General features: G+C 37.3%; 1 protein-coding gene across 1 annotated transcript in view; it reads left to right on the forward strand.

Annotated features, from left to right (window-relative positions):
• Positions 1–20,340, forward strand: part of BLNK (B cell linker) — a 99,063-nt gene that overhangs the window by 69,003 nt on the left and 9,720 nt on the right. The window contains 15 exon segments of the mRNA XM_054382189.1: positions 776–841; positions 5,897–5,953; positions 7,726–7,775; positions 8,726–8,766; positions 9,566–9,722; positions 10,860–11,029; positions 11,528–11,609; positions 12,397–12,477; positions 13,895–13,949; positions 14,835–14,933; positions 15,654–15,696; positions 18,059–18,083; positions 18,390–18,462; positions 18,999–19,029; positions 19,972–20,014. Of these exon segments, the coding sequence (XP_054238164.1) occupies positions 776–841; positions 5,897–5,953; positions 7,726–7,775; positions 8,726–8,766; positions 9,566–9,722; positions 10,860–11,029; positions 11,528–11,609; positions 12,397–12,477; positions 13,895–13,949; positions 14,835–14,933; positions 15,654–15,696; positions 18,059–18,083; positions 18,390–18,462; positions 18,999–19,029; positions 19,972–20,014 (1,073 nt within the window).

A 20,340-nucleotide genomic window follows, 5' to 3' on the forward strand; every position in this document is an offset into this window, starting at 1 on the left:
TTGCAGACAATCGTTCTCCCCAAACTAGAACTAAACCATTTAAACCTCCTCTCATTCTTTTTACTTCTCATTACTTTTCATTTATAGATACTGTCAGGTGCCAGCTGGGGCACAAGACAGAAACAGTAATCTGCAGATGTCTATTTGTGATGTTTCAAGCATAACCAGAAGCTGAATCTATTAGGAAGAAAAACCCAAGCCCCACAGAAAAGCTTAAGTTCTTCTGAGATCTTCACCCTATATTTGCAGATTTGATGTAAATTGCAGATTATAAGTAAAATTTTAACGAGGTCAATGCAGATGACTAATAAAAACAATCTATGATTTCAGATACCAGTCCACATAACTGGATTCCTGAGATCACAAGTTTTTACAGCTCAGGGTCAGAAATCGGAGGGCATTTGGCATTCCTATTATAGCTACGGAGTGTCATAAAGTCAGTTCTGTACAAAATGTTAACACTGAAATATTTTAAACTATTAATTCAGGCAAAATTCTTTCCTGATGCACTTACTCTTAAACTGATTGTTTAAACTACACTTAACTGTATTAAGGAGAAGGATAACACAAATCATGCCAAAGACCTCTCTTTAAAAGGCAGAAAAACTTCATACGCAATTGATTTAGCAGCTGAACTACTTATTGAACGTATATTAAGCATTTCTAATGTGTGAAATACTACTTGAAATGCAGTTCCTATATTTTTGTCCACGTCTATAAATGAATATTCAACCACATGGTAGTTTTAATGCTGGCTTTGTTTACTGTCTTACAGGAAGCTTCAAAAGATGGTGCATGACATCAAGAAAAATGAAAGTGGGATAATAAACAAGTTCAAAAAGTGAGTTTGAAATGCCAATCCTAGTTTTGCCACTTTGGGGAAGTTCAGATTGCTAGCATAGCATATAGTATTCTAGTGATGGGACCATGCTATTCTAGAGGAATGCACTTCAGCATATGTAAAAAGTTTCAGTCCAGTCTGTAACATGCAGAATTGTCATCAGTATTAAGAGTGTCACACAACATTTGCAGAACTGGCCTCCAGCAGGAGGTTATGTTTGTAGCCTTTGAAAATCAGTATTGGGGTAAGATGCATTTTTCGTACATAATCTTTGGGAATTATCATCACTTGTTGTTTGGGAGTGTGCCTTTCTCCTCAGGTCACTGTTTAGGCTACCTGCTGCAATTAAGTTTTAATTTGAACTCCACCTTGAACCAACAGGTCAGACATCATAGTTAGAATTCCCATAAAAATGCTAAGTCCTCCTGTGTTTCAGTTCCACAAAACAAACCTCAGCATTACCTAACACCCTTATTCTGGTAAGAAGTGCTGAAGAGCATGCACACCAATGTCACGTGCATACAAGTATCACAAAATATTCATGTGTACTTATACATAGAAAGAAATTCCAGTAATTCTGTAACCTCATCAGATGAAGATATCATTCACTGTTTCCAGTCAGATATCTATTAAAACCAATTAGCTATTTAGCACACTTTTTCTTTTTCCTAATGCTTATTTGCATTGAACTCCCATTTGGATATGGTTTTCTCGTTCAGATATTTTTCTTTACATAGGTCATTGACAACAAACGTACTAAGTACTTTTAAAAGTTAATTAGTATACAGTGTCTGCAAGTGCTTGCACAATGCCCATATTATATTCCAGAAATGCAGCTCTCACACATAAAAGGCACATACAAACATTGTTTAAAATTATTCTTAAGGAGTGACCAAGATAGGAAAGGTAGGGTTTTAACTTGAGCTAATTCTACATATATACGAGGCAAGATGGCTTTGCCCAGTTTGGCTATGAAAGAACTCTGGCAAGTCAGGTTGGCTCAGCTATTGCCACTGGCATTTGGGCTGGCATTTGTGGTGAAGCCACCAGCAAAGGAGAGGGGTACACTTCTAGGAGCAGCAGTGACCACCTGGCTCTCTAATACCCCAGGCAGAAGGAGTAACCTCATGCTGCAGGCTCCCCTTTGTGGCCTCTATCATAGCTGTAAACACCTCGAGCAGGCTCTGGTGGTAACACTTGACATATCATACAGATTCTTGAGATCTCTTTTTTTCTTTACTCATCCTCATTCACTCTAACACTGCTGCAAATCACAGTAAGTCACAGTCACATGGTATATGTACTTGTTTATACTTTAGCACATAGGCAAATTTTCTAGTATCTGTTCATCCCAAGAGAACAACTAGAGAATAATGATTAGTTCTTAACAAGGTCCTGACTCAGATGACCCTTCAAATGACCCTCTCTCAACTACTTGTATCTTGAATGTAACCTAAACATGTTTTTAACACAGTGTGTATGTAAATGGACCACTGTATTCAGAGATCAATCTGCATAAAACTCATAGTTTCACCTGGAACCTGCTCACAGGGAAGAGTTCTCAGGCTGTTAAGGGTTTTGGTGGGTTTTTGGAATGAGGGGGATAAGGGGGATTTGGGGGGGAGTTTGCTGTCATTGCATTTCAATAAAGAATGAATTCCTACTTGACAGTAGTAGTTTAAGTGTAGTTAATGTTGATAATGTTGCAGTGGGTCCAGTCCAGGTGCCTCTGAGAAGAAAACTATAGAAGCATCTCAATTCATAGTTTGAGGCAACAAGTTGTCTCCCATAGTTGCCTAGACATGAATTCTGCTGTTAATTGGTATTGTTCTGACTGTGTGTTCTTCCCTGAGAGTAAAAGGGGAAGGAGAGACAAGGGAAAAATAACAAGAACTAAATGTAACTGAAGCTGGGAATGTCAGAGGTGCCATCATTAAATATCAGATACACGACTGCTGCTCTAACACTGCAATTCTTTGATTTTCTCAAGATTTAAAAAAAAAATCCACAAAAAAAGAGCAGGATCATCAAAATGCTTAATGTACAACTGCAACACAAAGCTCACATTTCACCTTCTCCAGTTATAAGAATACAAATTGAGATTTAGAAAAAAAAAACATATAATAATCTCTCTGACACTTCTGTGGTTCATCTCAGTCATTATAATCTTTTCTGTATTTATGAAGATCAGAAACTTAATTTCTTTTTTTCTTTTTTTAATGAAGAAAAAACTCTTACATTTGCACAAGACTTCAGAATTCAAGCCTTGAACACAGCACATAATGAAATTTGATATAAAAGCATGAGTTGACAACATGATAAGTGTGTGTACAAAAGTTGCCGAGCTTTACAGAATTAGAGCTGTCTGTATTCCTCTGAATGTGCCCTTTAGAGGCTTTTTGTTTGAATTCTAGGTGCTTTTTTCTAAAAAACTATGGATATCCAGTTGATCAATTCATCCATTTCAGTAACAGGATTATTTTATTAAATGTCAAGGATCTAAACATAATTGAACCAGGAAAAAATGTGTCAAAAAATAGCCTTATATAGCACAGATTTAGAATTCGTCTATATGCTATTGGGGGGGGGGAGGGAGAGGGGAGAAGGATTTGCACATCTTTTTTGACTCAAATTCAAACCTATAAGTAGAAATCATTTTAGAGAAGTCAAATAGTGTATTTGCTTCTCCCAAGCCTAACAATGTCACACATGCATTCTGTAAGCCTCTGCTACTGAAATTGAAAGAATACTCATGAAATATATTTTCCCTGTTTCCAGTATTTATAAAGACTCTCATAAAATCTGGATTTGTTTTTGATTATGCAGAAAAGTAAAAGAAGTTTTTGCATTAAGTGCCTTGCTTTCCAGTCTAGTTTGTCTGTGGGGTGCAAGTAGAGAGGGATAAGTCTACCACCCCATGTGTATGAAAGGTCTGCAGAAAGCAGTATGAACAGTGGTGTTTAACAGGAAAGAAAACTACAGATTGTTTCTTCCATGCTTAAAAGTTTCTGTTGTATATTCCCCCTCCTGACTCAAATTTTCTGACAGTAAAAATATTACCCACTGCAGCATAGCATTCACCTGCTTGCCCTTAATCACATGCAAACCTGTTTACAATACTGAGTCCCAGCTGCTGTGCAGATCATGATGTCAGAGAGGATTATGTACTCAGGTGTAGAAGCAAGAGGAATCGTCACACTTTTTTCATATAAACAATGAGAGCCAGGGTCATTTTTTTACATCCTTGATAATACAGATCAGGGAAGTAAGAGAAATTGTAGATTTCACTCTGCAGGGTGGTTGCCTATGCCTGAAACACACTGTAAAGACACAGCACTTTGTTTGGTCAAATCCTAGCACCACCAAAGGTAGTGCTAAAAGTCATATTCCATATGCTAAAAGTCATACTCCATATACAGCAAAGTCAACATTTTTCCCTAAAGGTGTGAAAGGATAGTAATAACACTTTAAAGAAAGTTGCAGGTTAATTTTATTTTGTGCAACTGCTAGATAATTCCAAAGCTACAGAAAATTATTCCACTAAGTCATGAGAATACAGCTCAGGAAAATTTATCTGTCAGCTGGATTGCACCTGTTTGGAACTCTGAAAACCTTTCTGGCAAAGTTTGGTTACTTTATCTTTTAATCACAAGTGTGATGATCAGAATTAATATATATTCAACTCAGTAAAGATATCAATATAAATTTTGTAAAAACCTAGTAAGTTAAAATTATTCCTAAGAAGGGAGTGGATTTTGTACAGAGTTAATACCAGAAAAAGTGAGGAATTCTTGAAAGCAAAGAGGATTTAGGCACATATTAGGTGCTAGGGGAGTGAGCAGAAATACTAGTGAGGAAATACATCAGTGGAAGAATTAAGTGCTATTCACAAAGGGCTACTCCTGTGTACATTGGTTAATGTTCTCAGTACAGCCTGTAAAAATAAGTGTTGCTAGAGCAGAAAACTCAGGCCTCTGCTGCAGCCTACTTGAAAAAAAAAATCTGTTTAGCACAGAAAAACACAGAAATGGGCTGTGAACTCAAAGCACATGATCAATATTTGCAATTCCTACAGGACACCTTCCATGAGGAAAGTTAAGCACCTGCCTAAATATTTTGTAGGATCAACCTCAGCATGCTCTAGAGAGGAAATCCCAGAATACATTGTTTTTAAATGAAATGGGTTATTGTTCTAAAAGTAACAATGAATTTCTATACAGTGCATTCTGTTCTTGTGTGAGCAGCATCTAGATATGATTATGTGAAATGTCTCAGTACCTGGTTATTTGTCAAAGTTTAAATAGCTATAGTACAATGTGGTATGCTGCTTTTAAAACTCCTAAATGTATTCTCAAAAACATACCTGGATTTTATTGAGTCCTTTAGAAATTGAATTTTCTCAGGGATACTCCAATATCTCCAGAAAATTACTTATTTTCTATTAAATTTTAGAAAAAAAATACTGGTCCCATTAACATGAAATTTAAATTTGAATTATTTGTGTTTTATCACAGCTGAGACAGAGATACTTAACCACCCTTAACTTAACTCCAGAGCAGAGTAGCACTAGAATATTTTACTTGGAAACTGCATTTGGTATGATTTTATATAACTGTTAAAAAATTATTCTGTCCTCCACTTAGATATGTATGCTTATTTGGATTGTATTTGATTCTTTCATTCCTTTCTCATTAACTTCAGGAGAGAGGATGGAGTCAGTTGTCACTCTGCAAGCATCTATGTTGATAGTGATGTCAGAATCTGAAATAGTGGCAACCACTCTTTGACACTGGGGTTATGCCTTTTGAGTTTGCATTATGGTTTGCACATTTTATGAACTTCTGACTCCTGCAAAGCAAAGCTCCAGCTGACTTCAGAAGAGCCTGGATTTTAGTTCTGGCACTAAGTCAATCATACTGGTATAGTCAGAGTTATTTTTTCAAGTGGATTTGAATTTTGGAGTAACACATTAGAAGCAAATATAGATGTGGCCATGAACTGTTTAAGCTCTGTGACAGAAACATTATTATTTTTTTTTCTTCTATTGATATTCAGGTTCCAAAATGAACAAGTGGCCTTTATTTGCAAAACTGGGAAAGATACTTGGGATCGGTATGCTATTTCAGAGCTGCACAATGGCATGATAGGCTTCTTAGACACAGACCTCTGTTCTGTGCTTTGTATGCTTTTGTTGTAACATATTTACATTTTCTGTCGGGGCCACTGCCAGGATTTCCAGGGCCCAGGACAAAGCACTGAAGTCTTCTTCTGCTTAGCATCTCGGAAAGTGTACGTGGCTTAAGCTACATACTTCACACTGTGACCCAGACACCCTCTAACTATTCCCTTGGTTCCCATAATTTTCTAAGTCTCTAACTTCTCCAAATAACTCATGATAGACATGTTGCAAGCAGATGTAGTAGAATGGATTTTGGTCCATCCTCCCTAAGACCTTAGATCTGCCCTGGCAGTGGCCCTGGGTTTTCCTTTCTAATATGCCTGTGCTAACCTGGGCAGAAGACAATAGCAGGACTGTTGAGAATGCTTTATAATTTACCATTCATACACTAAGTCATGAAATGTTGAAGGAAGTTAAACACTTAGAGGAAGCACCTGTACATCTTTAGCACTGTTAGTGATGATAAAAGCAGGTAAACACTTCCAAAATTATGTGCCTAGGTTTGGTTTGGTTTAGGGGGTGGTTGATTTAGGGTTGTAGTGGATTTTGGTTTTAGCTTTAGCAGTACCCCCACAATTTATTCACCAATTCATGCATATACCTTTTTTTTTTTATTTCCCCTGAACAACAGAATTTTGTTAACTCAAAAGCAGCAAAAGCATTTCTTAAATCAACAGGCAATGACTGTAAACTGATGTGGTAGTGACAGCATGCCATCACCCTGAGTAACATTGGTACCTGAACAATGACACCTAAGCTCAGGACCTAAACACCGAGTGTCCCAAATTACTCTTATTTTTACAGTATAATGAAAGAATTGATAATAGACTGACTGCAATTCAGTGTCTTGTCTGGACAATTGCAGTTTAGCAAGTGGGAGTATATATATAGGTATGAGCAGGAGTAAACATTATGTGTATGAACATATGTATATTTCTTTTTGCTAAATACATACTTACATGCCCCTGTGTATAGCCACAAAGATCCTTCTATAAACTATCTTTTGATTCACTTGGTATTACAAATGCCATTGTAACAGTATTTACCAATAAAGGGGCATAGTAATACAAAATAATACTAAATGGAAACAGAATTTGGCCCTGAGAGACCTGGTAGATGTTTAAACATCAATCAGAAAATTAAGTGCCTGAAAAAAGATGGTTATAAAAATACAGACAGAGAGTGCTGCACCACTTCCTTACGCCGGCTCTGGCCAGCCTGATCTAGTGTGAGGTGTCCCTGCCCATGGCAGTGGGGGTTGGAACTAGATGATCCTTGTGGTCCCTTCCAACCCTGACTGATTCTATGATTCTATAGTCTTAACAAAGCCTCGGAGAGCCTGCACAGATTTTCATTATCAGATGAAATCTGACCCATATGTTATCTGTTTCTGCACTGGAAATGAAGAAGGGTGAGCAGGAAAGCTGTTCTTTCAAAATACATTGTTAGCCAAAAAAAAAAAAAAAAAAAAAAAAAAACAAAAAAAAAAAAAAACAAAAACAACTCAGATCAAATTCTAACTTCTCATCTGTTTCTAACTTTTCAAAGCATTCTCCTGCATCTGTTTGCTAAGCATCTGTTACAGTAATCTCTATTTCTTCAGTTGCAGGTATCTTTTGTTATCAGCTTTTTTATGTGTCTGGCTAATGTTCTGTTATAGTAAATGTTACAAGTTTATAATAAATATAATAATTATTGTTTGCAGGCTAAAAAACAGACCTCCACCAAGTCTACCACGGAGGGATTATGCTTCAGGTAATGCTGTGTTTGTATAAATATAAGCCAAATGTCTGTGTGCATTTGGTATCTCTACACCAAAATAGAATTTCAGCTACACACTTCCTCATAATTTGTTTTTAATGACAGAACAGTATACCGTTATCAACAACACAGAAGGTAGTTAACAGCTCTCGAAAAGAGCAACAAACAAAATGTTGCAAGTTGTCCCAGTATGAAGAAAGTAGCAAGCAGTTACTCTTTCAAATTGAAACTCAGTATTAACCAGGGTTCTGCGTGTAGGCTGCTCTAAAATGGAGAATTCACACTTCGTCCCTCTGACAGAAATTGTTATGTCAAAGTAAATAGGAGAAACAATGAACAAATGGATCCTCACAGATTCCAATCTTAATACTACTAAGGTGTCAATGATGATGTAATGAATTATCATGCAGCTCTGCCAACAAACTAGTTCACACCCATTTTGACAAGCAAACAGCTCTCTTGTTAAGGAAACGATTTGAAAGCTGAAGCAAAGAGGACAGAGTTTGGAAATTACCAGACAATTGTTCCATCTTTCATGTAAACACTTGTAATTAGCGTTGCTGTCTTGAAGCTTTAACCAAGAAACAAGAAAGTGCAATGCCCAGAGATCAGCAATAGTTCCATTAGACAAAAATTGTTACTTTTACTTAAAAATGAGATTCTTTAGCAAGACACTCTGGGTAAAGTACACTCTCTGCTTTTCAGACCATGTGCAGTTTGCCATTTTCCAATGCTTTTCCAATAGCTCTGAAACTTTCAAAAACAAGCAAGAAGACATTTACTTTACTAGTCAGTCCAAGCCAGATGTGTTGCTCTGCACCCTTCAGAAATTTTTTGGCCACTCTCTTTTTTAACTGGATATGAAATGTATAGATTGAAAAAACAATCTAAGATAAACATGTTCACTATTCCATCTCCTTAAATAACTCTAATGTTTGGTTTAGAACATGCAGACAATGAAGAGGAACAATGGTCAGATGATTTTGTAAGTACATATTTTGGGGTAGTATGAAGTTCCTGTAGCAACAAGTTTGCACAAACAACAACAATAATAGTTTATTTTTTATTAATTTACTTGTGGCTTAACTTAAGACTACTGAAATGTTATCTTATTTGTTGCATCCACATTATTTACAAGTAGCCACCAATTTTTAGCTACCTCAATTTTCTTATGTTTGGCTTAGAAGCTCTGTCAGCTGTAGCTTTTTGGATAAGTAAGCACACAGGATCAGTTTGAAGGATTTCTCAAACTGAACAATCATTATAGAAACCATTCAGATTCTCTGTTTGGGGGAGTGAAAGTGGGAGGGGTGAGGAGTAGAAAGCTGCTTCTTCCTTAAAATCTTCTGGTAAGATTTTAGAGAAGATTAGAATGAAGCAAGTCATAGTCTTCAGCCATGTAAAGTAATGGTAAAAACATCAGCCTGAAGTGACTAGTTTCCTTCTGGAATTAGAGCCTGAGCACCATTTTCCCAGGAAAGGCAGAGGAAGTGATAGGACATTTCAAGAGTCACAGCTGGAACTAGAAAGGAACTGTCCTGTGAAGAGAAAAAGGCTGTCAGTCCATAATTGAATACTCAGTTCTTGGTGTGGAAGGAATTCTTGGAAACAGCAAGGAGATAGGAAGCAGGAAGATCCTGGGAGGAGATGGAGGTGGGAGTGTCTATTTGTTTAGAGAGGGAGCACTAAAAAGCAGGTAACTGTACCTTCTGCAAGGAAATTTGTGTCATACGTTGCTATGGAGCCATAAGTATGTTATGAGATGGTATATTCTGTCTTTCTAGGACAGTGATTATGAAAATCCAGATGACCATTCTGACTCTGAGATGTATGTGGTCCCCAGTGAAGAGAATCCTGATGACAGCTATGAACCACCTCCAAGTGAGCAGGAGAAAAAAAAGATTCCTTCTGCACTCCCTATTTCTAGGGGTGAATATGCAGGTAGTTATGGAATAGTTGACTATGTCACATTGATAATTGCTCATTTATCAATAACAGAAGTGGCCTCAAGTGGATTAACCTGTCCTTTTCTTAAGAGTTTGCTTTTAAATGTCAATCAGGTATTCAGCTTTTAGAAGTATGATTTGTTATTACAGCATGAAACAAATTAGAATTGCTGGTAGAATTTACTTTGAGATACCTTGATGGACATGTACTAACTGAAATTCAAGCAAAAGTGTGGGTGAGACCACTAATTTGACTCTAGGTTCATCTGCATATCTTAATGCAGGAATTTGCATTCAAGATTAAGCACAAAAGACTAAACAGGTCCCTTAATCTGTTATCTCAATCATTGTTCCAAAGGCAATAAAGTAGAGTACAAGGCAGCCATATTGTCCTTCAGAGTTGGTACTGAGGAGAATAAATATCCTGAAACACAGGACAAGATCAATATTTTATTCACATCTGTTCAGCATAAGGACACCTTTTCTTCCTGTTTTGATTCCTTCCAACTGTGGTCAGATCTCACTGAAGCAAATTAAAGTTAGCTTCCATTAGGTGAAGATTTGAGCCATGGGGAAAAGAAACGTAGGTATGTTCCCTGCTTTCATTTTTGTGTAAGACTGTTACTGGTTATAGAATAATCATCAAAGTGCTAAAATGCCACATATGTACTCAGAGAAGTTTATCAGCACTTCACCTACATGTTCTTTGAGACGGGGAGGAATTTTGGAAGTGACACCCCAGAGGACTTGGTATAAGTTGTAGCAGTCCTACCATTTCTGCTGCATAGCAGTTGTTTTACTCGTATGTCAGATATATTCTTTTTCACTTCCTATCACCAAAGCTCATACTAGCACAGGACATCCTAACTAATAGACTACACTACCCAGCCACCACCTTTTCTCCAAGGAGTTAGCAGTTGTTCATACAACTGTCAGCATGTAAGGATCACCTGCACCCAGATACAGAGAACTAGATTGCTACCTTGAGGGATAAAACAGGATCAGTTTGCACAGTCTCCCTATTGGCCTGCACTGCAGCCACAGTAAAGACTTGTTTGCACACATAGTAGAAGACAGTCCAGAAGCTAATGTGTAATTTTTACTAAAACTTTTGTTTTCTTCACATTAAAAGACAATCGCACCAATCACCAGCAGCTTCCTCCCGTCAACAGAACTCTCCCAAGTAAACCCAGTCCAGCCACACCCAGACCAAAGAAACCACCTCTGCCATCCCTGCCATTGCCATCTCCTGCAGCAAAACCAAAAGTACCACCAAAGCCTAAGGAGTGTAACGATGATGAGGTAATGTTTACAGATGTAGTTATTTTGACAGTTTAAAATGACTGATCACCCCACACCAATCACACCTACACAGCAATGCCATGGCTCGCTCTCTTTCGTAGCCTCTGTGGTACGAATAATTTTGTATTTCACAAGCAGTGACATGTAGGCACTGTGCCAATCCCTAGGGAACATTTTCCTACTTCAAGCATCAAGGAGGTTCTTAACGCCATAGGAGAGTTTCTGCTTATTTGTAACAAGCTACAGGCACCTCAAAGGCCACACCAGGACCTAAGGGAAAGGGGGATGTGGGGCTTTTATCTACCAGTCTAGAACTGGAGTGATCTGTAAATGGGTTATCCGTCTTGGAGAATCCCATCCCTGTAGGATAATAGATGTCTGAATAGCTGCCATGGTGAAACGGCAACTATTGTAAACTGCTGCCAGGGCTTCAGTCCCAACTGTTTGTTGATGTGACGGAGCTTTAACCGGTAGATTTTTGTTCTGCATTTCTCACAGGATAATTACATTGTGCCAGTGGACAATAATGATGATAACTATATTGAACCCACAGAAAGCAGTGTGTCACCACCTACAAGATGTGAGTTTTAGTCTTTTAAGCTAATAATTATTACCTTGTTAGGAACAACAGTGTTAAAAATTGGATTCTAGGGTTCTAAGAGTGTCTGATTCTAGGGTTCAAAGAGTGGAAATGCAGCTATTAAAGAGGATGCAGCCAGCAAAAAGACAGTTAGCTCCCTTGGACCATAAGAAGGCCAAGGAAAATTCTTTTTAACTTTATTGAAAGCCATGTTTAATTCCTGCCTCTCTCACTCAGCTGTTTCAAAGCCCAGCCCTTGTATAACCACAAAGCTTTCATGGTATGTGATCTCACTCCTCATCCAAGGGACCCATAGCATTAAAATTCTGATTTGCTGAAGTGCCTCAAGAGAAGAACAAGCCTTTTTTAGATTTTCAGTATATAAAGACACTTGGATTATATTTTTTTTCTAGCTTTACTATTTGAAATTTGTCTGGAGAGTGAAACTACTACAGACCAAAGGTGAAAAGTAAAGAGAAGCATATGTGGTTCTGCTCTTTGACTCTACTGGCAGTATTAAACCTATTTACCCAAGGCATGAACACTGAATAATGTTTCCCTTTTAAAATGAGAGCTGTTTTCTGCCTCTGTTGATTTGTTCAGGGTCACACATAAAGGCTATCACTTGGACCTACTTAATATTGATTCTTATTGCATCAATGTTGCAGTTAGGTTTTTAAATACATAGGTGTGTATTTATAAAAAGATATGTATGTGTGTGTGTGTGTGTATATCTAGTAGACACACATGCACAAGTATATATGTATACAAATAAAATGTTTTTTAGCTCCCATGAACAGGTTTATGAAGACAACAAAGACAGCCCTCTCTACTTCTCCAAAGCCTTCTCTTACTTCTGATATGCAAGGTATGTATCACGGTTAAAATAAAAAACATTTAAGACTTAAGAATATTAAATTATACTTGATGTATTTACAGCACAAACCATAAGACAAAAATATGTTCCCCTTCAGGCTTTTCTATGTTGTAGCAGTTGTTGTGCCCAGCTTGAATAGTAAATCTGTTTTAAGCATTTGTCCCAAACTAATTAATTTTCGGACTCTTGCTCTACCAGGGGAACACAAATGGATCAATACAGCAAAACAAATTATAGGACAGTATGTTAGTAATCATATTTCACTATAGGAATCAAGATTCAGTATTTTATGGTTGAATTTTAGTGTGATTTTTAAAGAAATTCTCTATAGGCTGATGTTTTGCATGTCCTATGTTCCCTGTCCTTAAAGTGTTCCCATTTAAATTCTATAAAAAGTAATTTATTTAGAAAAATGACACAAAGCAGAAGCAACTATGAGGAATTATATTAGCTCTTGTAAGTGCAGATATACTCACTTAACCTTTCTTAGCCCTGCTAAGTCTCAGTTGGTTTTGATCCTCATCATCTCATTAACTACATGAATGTAACCTTTACAGACTGATCACACAGTTGTTTAAAAGTCTTTGCATATTCATTAGCAATGTGTTTAACTTTCAAGTCATAAAGTGCAAAGTAATTTTTTTTTCCTGAATGACTTAAGATTGCTAGTTACGTTTCAAGCATGTAAAAATACTTTAGCCTTTAAAAAACTTAGCCTCAATCCTAGTCTTTCTGTAAATCAGTGTCAAGCAACAATCAACTCCTGACAGATGGTACTAAAAAAAATAAAAACATCTCCCTCTGGTGGGAACTCAGACACTTTTCAGTGCAATAAAGGAAATGAATCCTGACATGAAATTTGTTGAAATATGGTTCAGTTTTCATTGAAGAAACTGGGCACAGATAAAGATGCTGGAATTTGGGGCTTTAATGTCTGTAAATTAAAATACGCATGTGGGACAGCGCTTAGGGATGGATGGTGGCTATGCGGATGAGCCAGTTTGTATTTAAAATTCATCTGATCTCTTCCTCCCTGACCCTGAGAGTCAAGGAAATATTAAATGCTACCACAGATATGGTAAGATATTTTCCAATCTGTTCCAGGTTTGCACAACACAAGCATTCATCTTGCTTTGGAGGGAATAAAAAGGAAAAAATAACAAAACAAAGGTGGTGGGGTATGGGGGAAGGTTCAATGACTACTTATCAGACTCCTGGGTTGTTTCCTGACAGTGCCACTAGAAGATCAGGGGTCCCAGGGTTTTGGAAGCAGAATTAAACTTTGAACAGATTCTCCAAATTAATTTTCCACAGGCAGAAGTATAGTTTATATGTATTCTTGTAACATGCAGTACACTTTTGCTAACTCCAGAACACTTTTTTTCTTTTTTTACGCCCTCTCCTACAGAAGTCTACGAGGTTCCTGAAGAAGAGGTAAGGCCTTTCTATAGTTTATGATTCACATTTCCCTCAGACAGGGCACATATATGATTGTTAAAAAAAAAAAAACAACACAAAAAAACAAACACCACACAGTCTTTCAAAGGGGAAAAATGCAAACAAATATGTCTGCAGTTAACACTTTGTGTGACACTTCCATTACAGAAAAGCTGTTTAACCAATTCAAAAGGCCTGCAGAACGGAATGAATAGGAAGGGGTTGAGGCTTCCCAGTCCTGTATGACAATGATCCAGTTTGGAAAGCAGCAGCCTAGGGGAAAGCTTTCCTGAACAGAAATGCAGCAAAGGAGCAATGATAGTTCTGACACAGTAATTTTCTTCCCACTTGCTGGTACTGACATGACACATAACCAAAGCAGTGTGCTTAGAGCTTCACAGATTTACTAGTTATGACCTTGTGCACTCCCATCCTAGCGCAGACTATCAAGCAGAGTTCTATTAGAAATGTATACCACAATGCAAAAATAAGGTATTGCTGCAATAACCTAATAGGATCATACAAATGAAGCTTTTGAAATCAAAAGTGACCAAATAATTCTGTGCATTTTCTCTTACAGGAAAAAGCAGTACCAGTACCAGCAACCAGGTAATCCATCACTATGAGTATTTGTGCGTTATTTTTAAACTGTCAGAAAACATATTTTCTCATCTAGATATTGTATGTTTGATTACTCACTCTCTAGAAGATATACATATAGTAATTCTTTCTTTAGATTACCCACACAAAGACTGTCATCCATTTCTGTTAATTTCAACAACACAAAACCCCCAAGTATGACAAAGAAATACCTCTTAAGGGTACTTTTAATAATTTTGAAGGGGTAGGGAAGGAGAAAGATAGGTTGCCTTTGTATTCACTCTTTCCTTTCTTAATTCATGCTTTATTACTAGGTTCACCAAGCCACTTCCATCTATGCCTGTTCAGAATATAGAGCACTCCCACATGCACAGCACAACCAGAGAGTCACCTAAGCTGGATACTTCCAGGTAAGTCGACAGCAGCTAAGAGACAAAATTGTCTCTTCTCTATCACATAGCTTTCAGACAATAAGCAACTGTCAGCACACAGCAATAGCTAAAGATGCTGGGACAAGGTTCTCCTTGAGAAATTTTGTATTCAAGCTAGTTTGCCAAATGGGTGCTATTTTCTTGAATATGCCTTTAGGAATCCGATGCAAGGTTAAAAAATATCTCCAGTTTAAAGCCCTATCACCCATCTCTGCACCCTTACAAATGAGATGTTTTTGCAGGGCATGGGGCACAAGGATTGCTTGTAAAGAAACTGGATACAGTAAATCCATGATTTATATTCCAAGTCTCTAGAAGAAAAGAGACAAAGGAAACTTGAGTCTGCAACCTATTTCACTCATATCCCCAGCAGTGTAAGAAACTGCTTTGTAACCACTGTCTCATCTCTAGGACCTAAAAAAAACAGGCTATGTGCCCCATGAAGAGCAGGCAGCGTGGTGTTTGGTGAAGTCCTGTGCACAGCTGCAGGGAACCTAAGGTCCAGGATAGAAGCTCTTTTAGAGCAGTTCCACAGTAATGGCAGAGCATCACACAACCACTGCAGCGGTGCAAGCTGCAATTAAATCCATTTACTGCAGACCTCCTCCTCCCCTTTACATTTTGAAACACATACCTGAGTCAAGCAATTAAATGAGTAAATCCTATTACTCATCTTAACTTATTGTGTATGTTTTCCAGAAATATTTTGCCTCTTCCCAGAAATCGTCTTCATCCAAAAGCAGTGAGTAATTAACGTGTCACTGTAAAAGAATGTGTTAAACTTAGGCTATTTGTGGTTTTTATATATAGTGATAAATAGAAGGATGCTTTTTGTTACCTGGATTAAATAACAGATGACTCTGTCAGATTGATCTAATATTGTAAATGTGGCTATTAATCTTTTTGACAAAATGGATACAGTAGATAGATGTACTGATCCAAGAAAAAATTTAAATGTTTTAACGGATGTATGTCCCTGTCCACAAAAAATGGCTTACTGTATTACAAAATAGCAGCTGAACTCCAGGAACGATATTTTCAGTAGCAATGGCCTGTTTTACTCAATCTGAAGCACCTTCCTTGAGCCTCACTTCTCTCAGCTGATGAAGGATTAATACTTTCTGAAAATGGAATTTTTCTTAATGTCATACTTGGCAGTCTGAGTAACCAGCATCACTAGAAAATGCAGTCCATGGAGGAGTAATTACAAGCTTTGTGTTCCTAAGGCTCATTCCTCTTCTTCCTCTACTCCTGTGCCTAGTCAGTCTCTTCCACTGTGCTAAACAAAGCTTTTCTGAAGCAAACTATCTGGAAACTTGTCTAATTGGAGCAAATAAGCAAAAGCAAATGTATAAAAGGTTCTTTTTCAGCCAAATCAGATCCATAAATTCTTTTGCACTGTAGGTTACTAACAGTTGGGCCAGCACAAGGGAGTGTGCATGTGGAACAAACTACCAAGAAACAGGGTGACAGTAACTGCATCAGAAATATGAATCAAACTCTATTCCAACCCTATGTTCTGAATGTTCTTAAGAAATGATCAGCTTACCAATAGTAGGCAGAGAAATTAGAAGTTTAAAATTAGGCATTTAGGGTACTACCACAGTATTAGAGGTTATGGTAACATAATGCAGGTGGTATAAAAACATCTTATAGTCTTACTTTCAATCCTTACATTTCCAGATACACCAAGTATTTTGGGGGTGGGTGCAAACCTCTACATACAACAACAAGAGCATTTTACTTTCCCTTCCACCTCATCACAACATTCTTCCCATTTAGATCTGTACCCTGTAAGATGCTGAACAATTCCTGACTATGCCCAAGTCCCGGACCAATACAAGATGAGGAGGGGGAAAAGTAAAATCCTTCTGAGGGGAGCATGTTGGGCTGAAATTCCACTCTCTAATCAGTGCTAACAAGAATACTACTGCTTCAGAATGGACTCAAGTGCTATATTGCAACTGAAGCCTCTCCATAAATTCATTCTCCAAGTTTAACTCTGAGATGGGTATCATCTTAGCTTTGCAAAATCAGGAGACTGTTGTTCTGCTGGGGCCACATACTGAGTTACTTACAACACCAAGGGTGGAACTTCCAAATTTTAACCTGAACTGTAGGCGTATTCAGCTTCTAAATACTTGCAGTTTCCCAGTTTGGCACAGAAGTCAGCCTAGGAAAGAATTAGCTACTGTAGTCTAAATTTCTGCACTTGCTGTGTAAGTGGCCAGCTCTTACTGTTTAAAAGAAACACATGGGAAAGAGCATGATGTTTGTCCAGAGCTGCGCTGTACCTTTCCACCCCTGACTGTGCACACAGACAAAGCAAATCAATAACTAGAACATCTGTTAACTGCTCCCATTCAATCCATTCTCAACACTAACTAGTACTCATCACGTTAACAAACCTGTAACCCTTGTTCCTCTCAAAAGGCCTGGACTGACTGGGAGAAAAATTTCTCCACATCAGAATCCCTAAACTGTTGGATGATGGATTACATTTCCCCAGCCAGAGAATGGATGTATTTGTGATCCATATTAGTGAAAAGATATTAACCTGGTGGATGAAAACAAATAAATTTATAACTGGTGCCCCTTTGAAAGGTACTTATCACATGGGAGTCTGATTCCCTAAAAGGCACTAAGTGGGAACCAGAAAAAAAGCATCTCTAAAAAAACCCAGGAAACAAGTTGGATCCATTCAATTCTGGAATGCTGAAAAAAAAGTCTTCTCAGTATCTTCCCTTCAGTGTTAGTACATTCAGATCTGCTGCAAAGTTTCTGCTTTCAAGGTCATAAATGACAGATGAACTAAAAGGACTTGCTGAAAAACCCAGGTCAAATTTTCTTAATAACTACAAGCAACCACATGGTCATTAGAATGTTCAAAATTAGATCAAGGTTTGCTAAAATGTTTTGAATGCTGTCATAAAGCTGATGAAAAGTATTCTGGATATTATATGGATCCTGTACAACTATTTATTTAAACGTTGTTACAGATTAAAGAGCAGATGATTTATTTAATGTAATTTCTTTTTAAATTTCCCTTAAATACAACTTCTTTTTAAATTGCTTATCAAATTTAATGTATTTTTCCATTACAGGACCATGAAGCAAACAACGATAGAAGTAAGTATTCTGTAATGAAAACATGGCAATATGAGAGGGGTGTGTTGTCAGTACATCACTGGTTACCTTAATGTAGCATGTAGTGGAGTGTGTCAGTGTGAATTTCATCTGCAACACTCAGCAGTGAGCAAAAAAATGTTACTGAACTGTGTTCTAGTATACTCAGAGTGAAAACATGTTAAGCCAAAATTTAAACCAATGGATGTTTTTTACTTTTATTACATTAACACTGAAATGACAGTGAGGAAAATTCACTGCTCAGACACAGCTGATTTTGCATACTAAATATGTTGTTTGCATCTCTAGATCATAGCTTCAATAACACACAAGAATCCAGATTTCCCATCGGAGCAGCTCCATCTCCATTACCAAGGGGCCTGTGAGTGAAAAATAAAACTACTTCTGGGGGGAGGGGGCTAATAAGCATATTAGGGGCTAGCTCCTATCCCTGCCTATGTCCATCAGAATTCAGAGTCATTTTTCCTGCGATTTCATTATTTCTGGAGGAATACTGTTTGTAGGCCAGTGACACTGCCTTTCAGTGCCTGCCACTGATGGTAAATGCTGGCTGGCTTGCTTAGGTTAGTCACACACTGCAGCAATAGCACGTCCATGCCTATAAATCCAGAAAGTTGTGTTTCTCATTGAAACTCTTCTGCCACACTGAAGCTGTCATCTTAAGTATGGAGTAGAGTGTAGTTTCCCTGCATAAGTACCTTTCCTGAATACCCACATTTCGTCTCATCTTTTTTATTCTTTTTTTTTTTCCTAATTGCTACAGCTATGCAATAAGGATATGTATCCCATCTTGACCAGAAATATCTTAGGAATCAATAAATCTGATGCTGAGTTGCTAAATGAAAATGTGTATCTGCTAAGTAACCATACTTTTTTCTTTTTGTTTTCCATCTGTAGAAAGAAAACTTCTAATGCAGTAAATTCACTAGTAAGTTGATTTACGACTGCTTAATCCAATTATTTTGCAGATAATTTTTTATTTAGTCTAAAGCCTAATTTTATCATGACTTTGGGTACAATATAGAGAAAGATTAATAAAGAAAGGGAATATTTGGGTACCATCATATGAACTAAGAAGCAGAGAGAAAGCTCGTAGAAAAATTCTTTGTGTTAAAGGGATGTTTGGGTTTGGTACTGTAGGATGTAACAAACACAGTACAAGAACTGAATGAGAAATGGGAACACAGGCTGTTCAGAAATATTTCCTGTAAGAATGATGCAGGATTTTACCAGAATTTGCCAGAGATTATTCAATAAGTATTTTATCATTAGAAAAATATCTCTTGTGGGTGAAAGTGAGAGAACTGGTTGAAATTTTCCAAAGGAATTAATTTGAAAACTGACAGTTTTTTGTTTCAAAATTTGAAAAAAAAAATTGGAGGGTTGGAGAATTTTTTACTGTGAGCTAAACTGACAATTTAACTTGCAGTAAAAAATGTGTTGAATTGGTGGGTGTAGCTTAACAAAGATGAAAATACTAAAAATTCGATTCATATTTGTGATGGACCCTTCATTTTTGGACTTCAGAACAAATCATCTGTTACACCACAAACCTACTGATGAGGGTTTGTGGGGGAGAGGACGCAGGGGGTAAACAACAAAACAAAAAAACCCACATATCTCTACATTTTACTTTTGCCCACATATTTCTATAGGCAAACTAGGATTCTTTCCACAGCTACTTTGTAAAATGCAAAGCTTCAAGGTCATACAGCTAGAGACTCTTCACAGAATGGTCATGTCCCTACCTCCTAATTCTTCCAGGATGCTGTCAATTCTAAATGTAACCTAGTTCACAAAAAAAAGTAAAAATATTTGCTGTACAAGTCACATGCCATTTAATATTCAATTTCCTTCCATTTTATTGCAGAAACCATGTTTACCTTCCAGAGATATCTTAACTGCAAATGAAGGTAAATTATTTCTCTTACTGTGAACTTAATTTTCTTTTTATTAAAAACATGAAACAAACACCACATTCAATTTATTCTAGGTTTTTGAGAAGGGCTTAGTTGTAGTTTTGACCTGGATCTAGCCAGCCTTAGTTGCACTAAATATCATCCTTCTCTTAAAGAAGCCACAGAAGAACTATTGAGGTTACAGGAAGCGTAACATACAACATAATGCACCAAGTAATGTGCCATATAGTCCTCAAAGTGGAGAAAGAGGAAGGGAGGCAAAGTGCGAGTGCATCATTCTGAACTCAGCAAGAACCTCATGTGGATCTGGCTCTGGGCTA

Source organism: Indicator indicator, chromosome 7 (genome assembly GCF_027791375.1).
Source record: "Indicator indicator isolate 239-I01 chromosome 7, UM_Iind_1.1, whole genome shotgun sequence".
NCBI lineage: Eukaryota > Metazoa > Chordata > Aves > Piciformes > Indicatoridae > Indicator > Indicator indicator.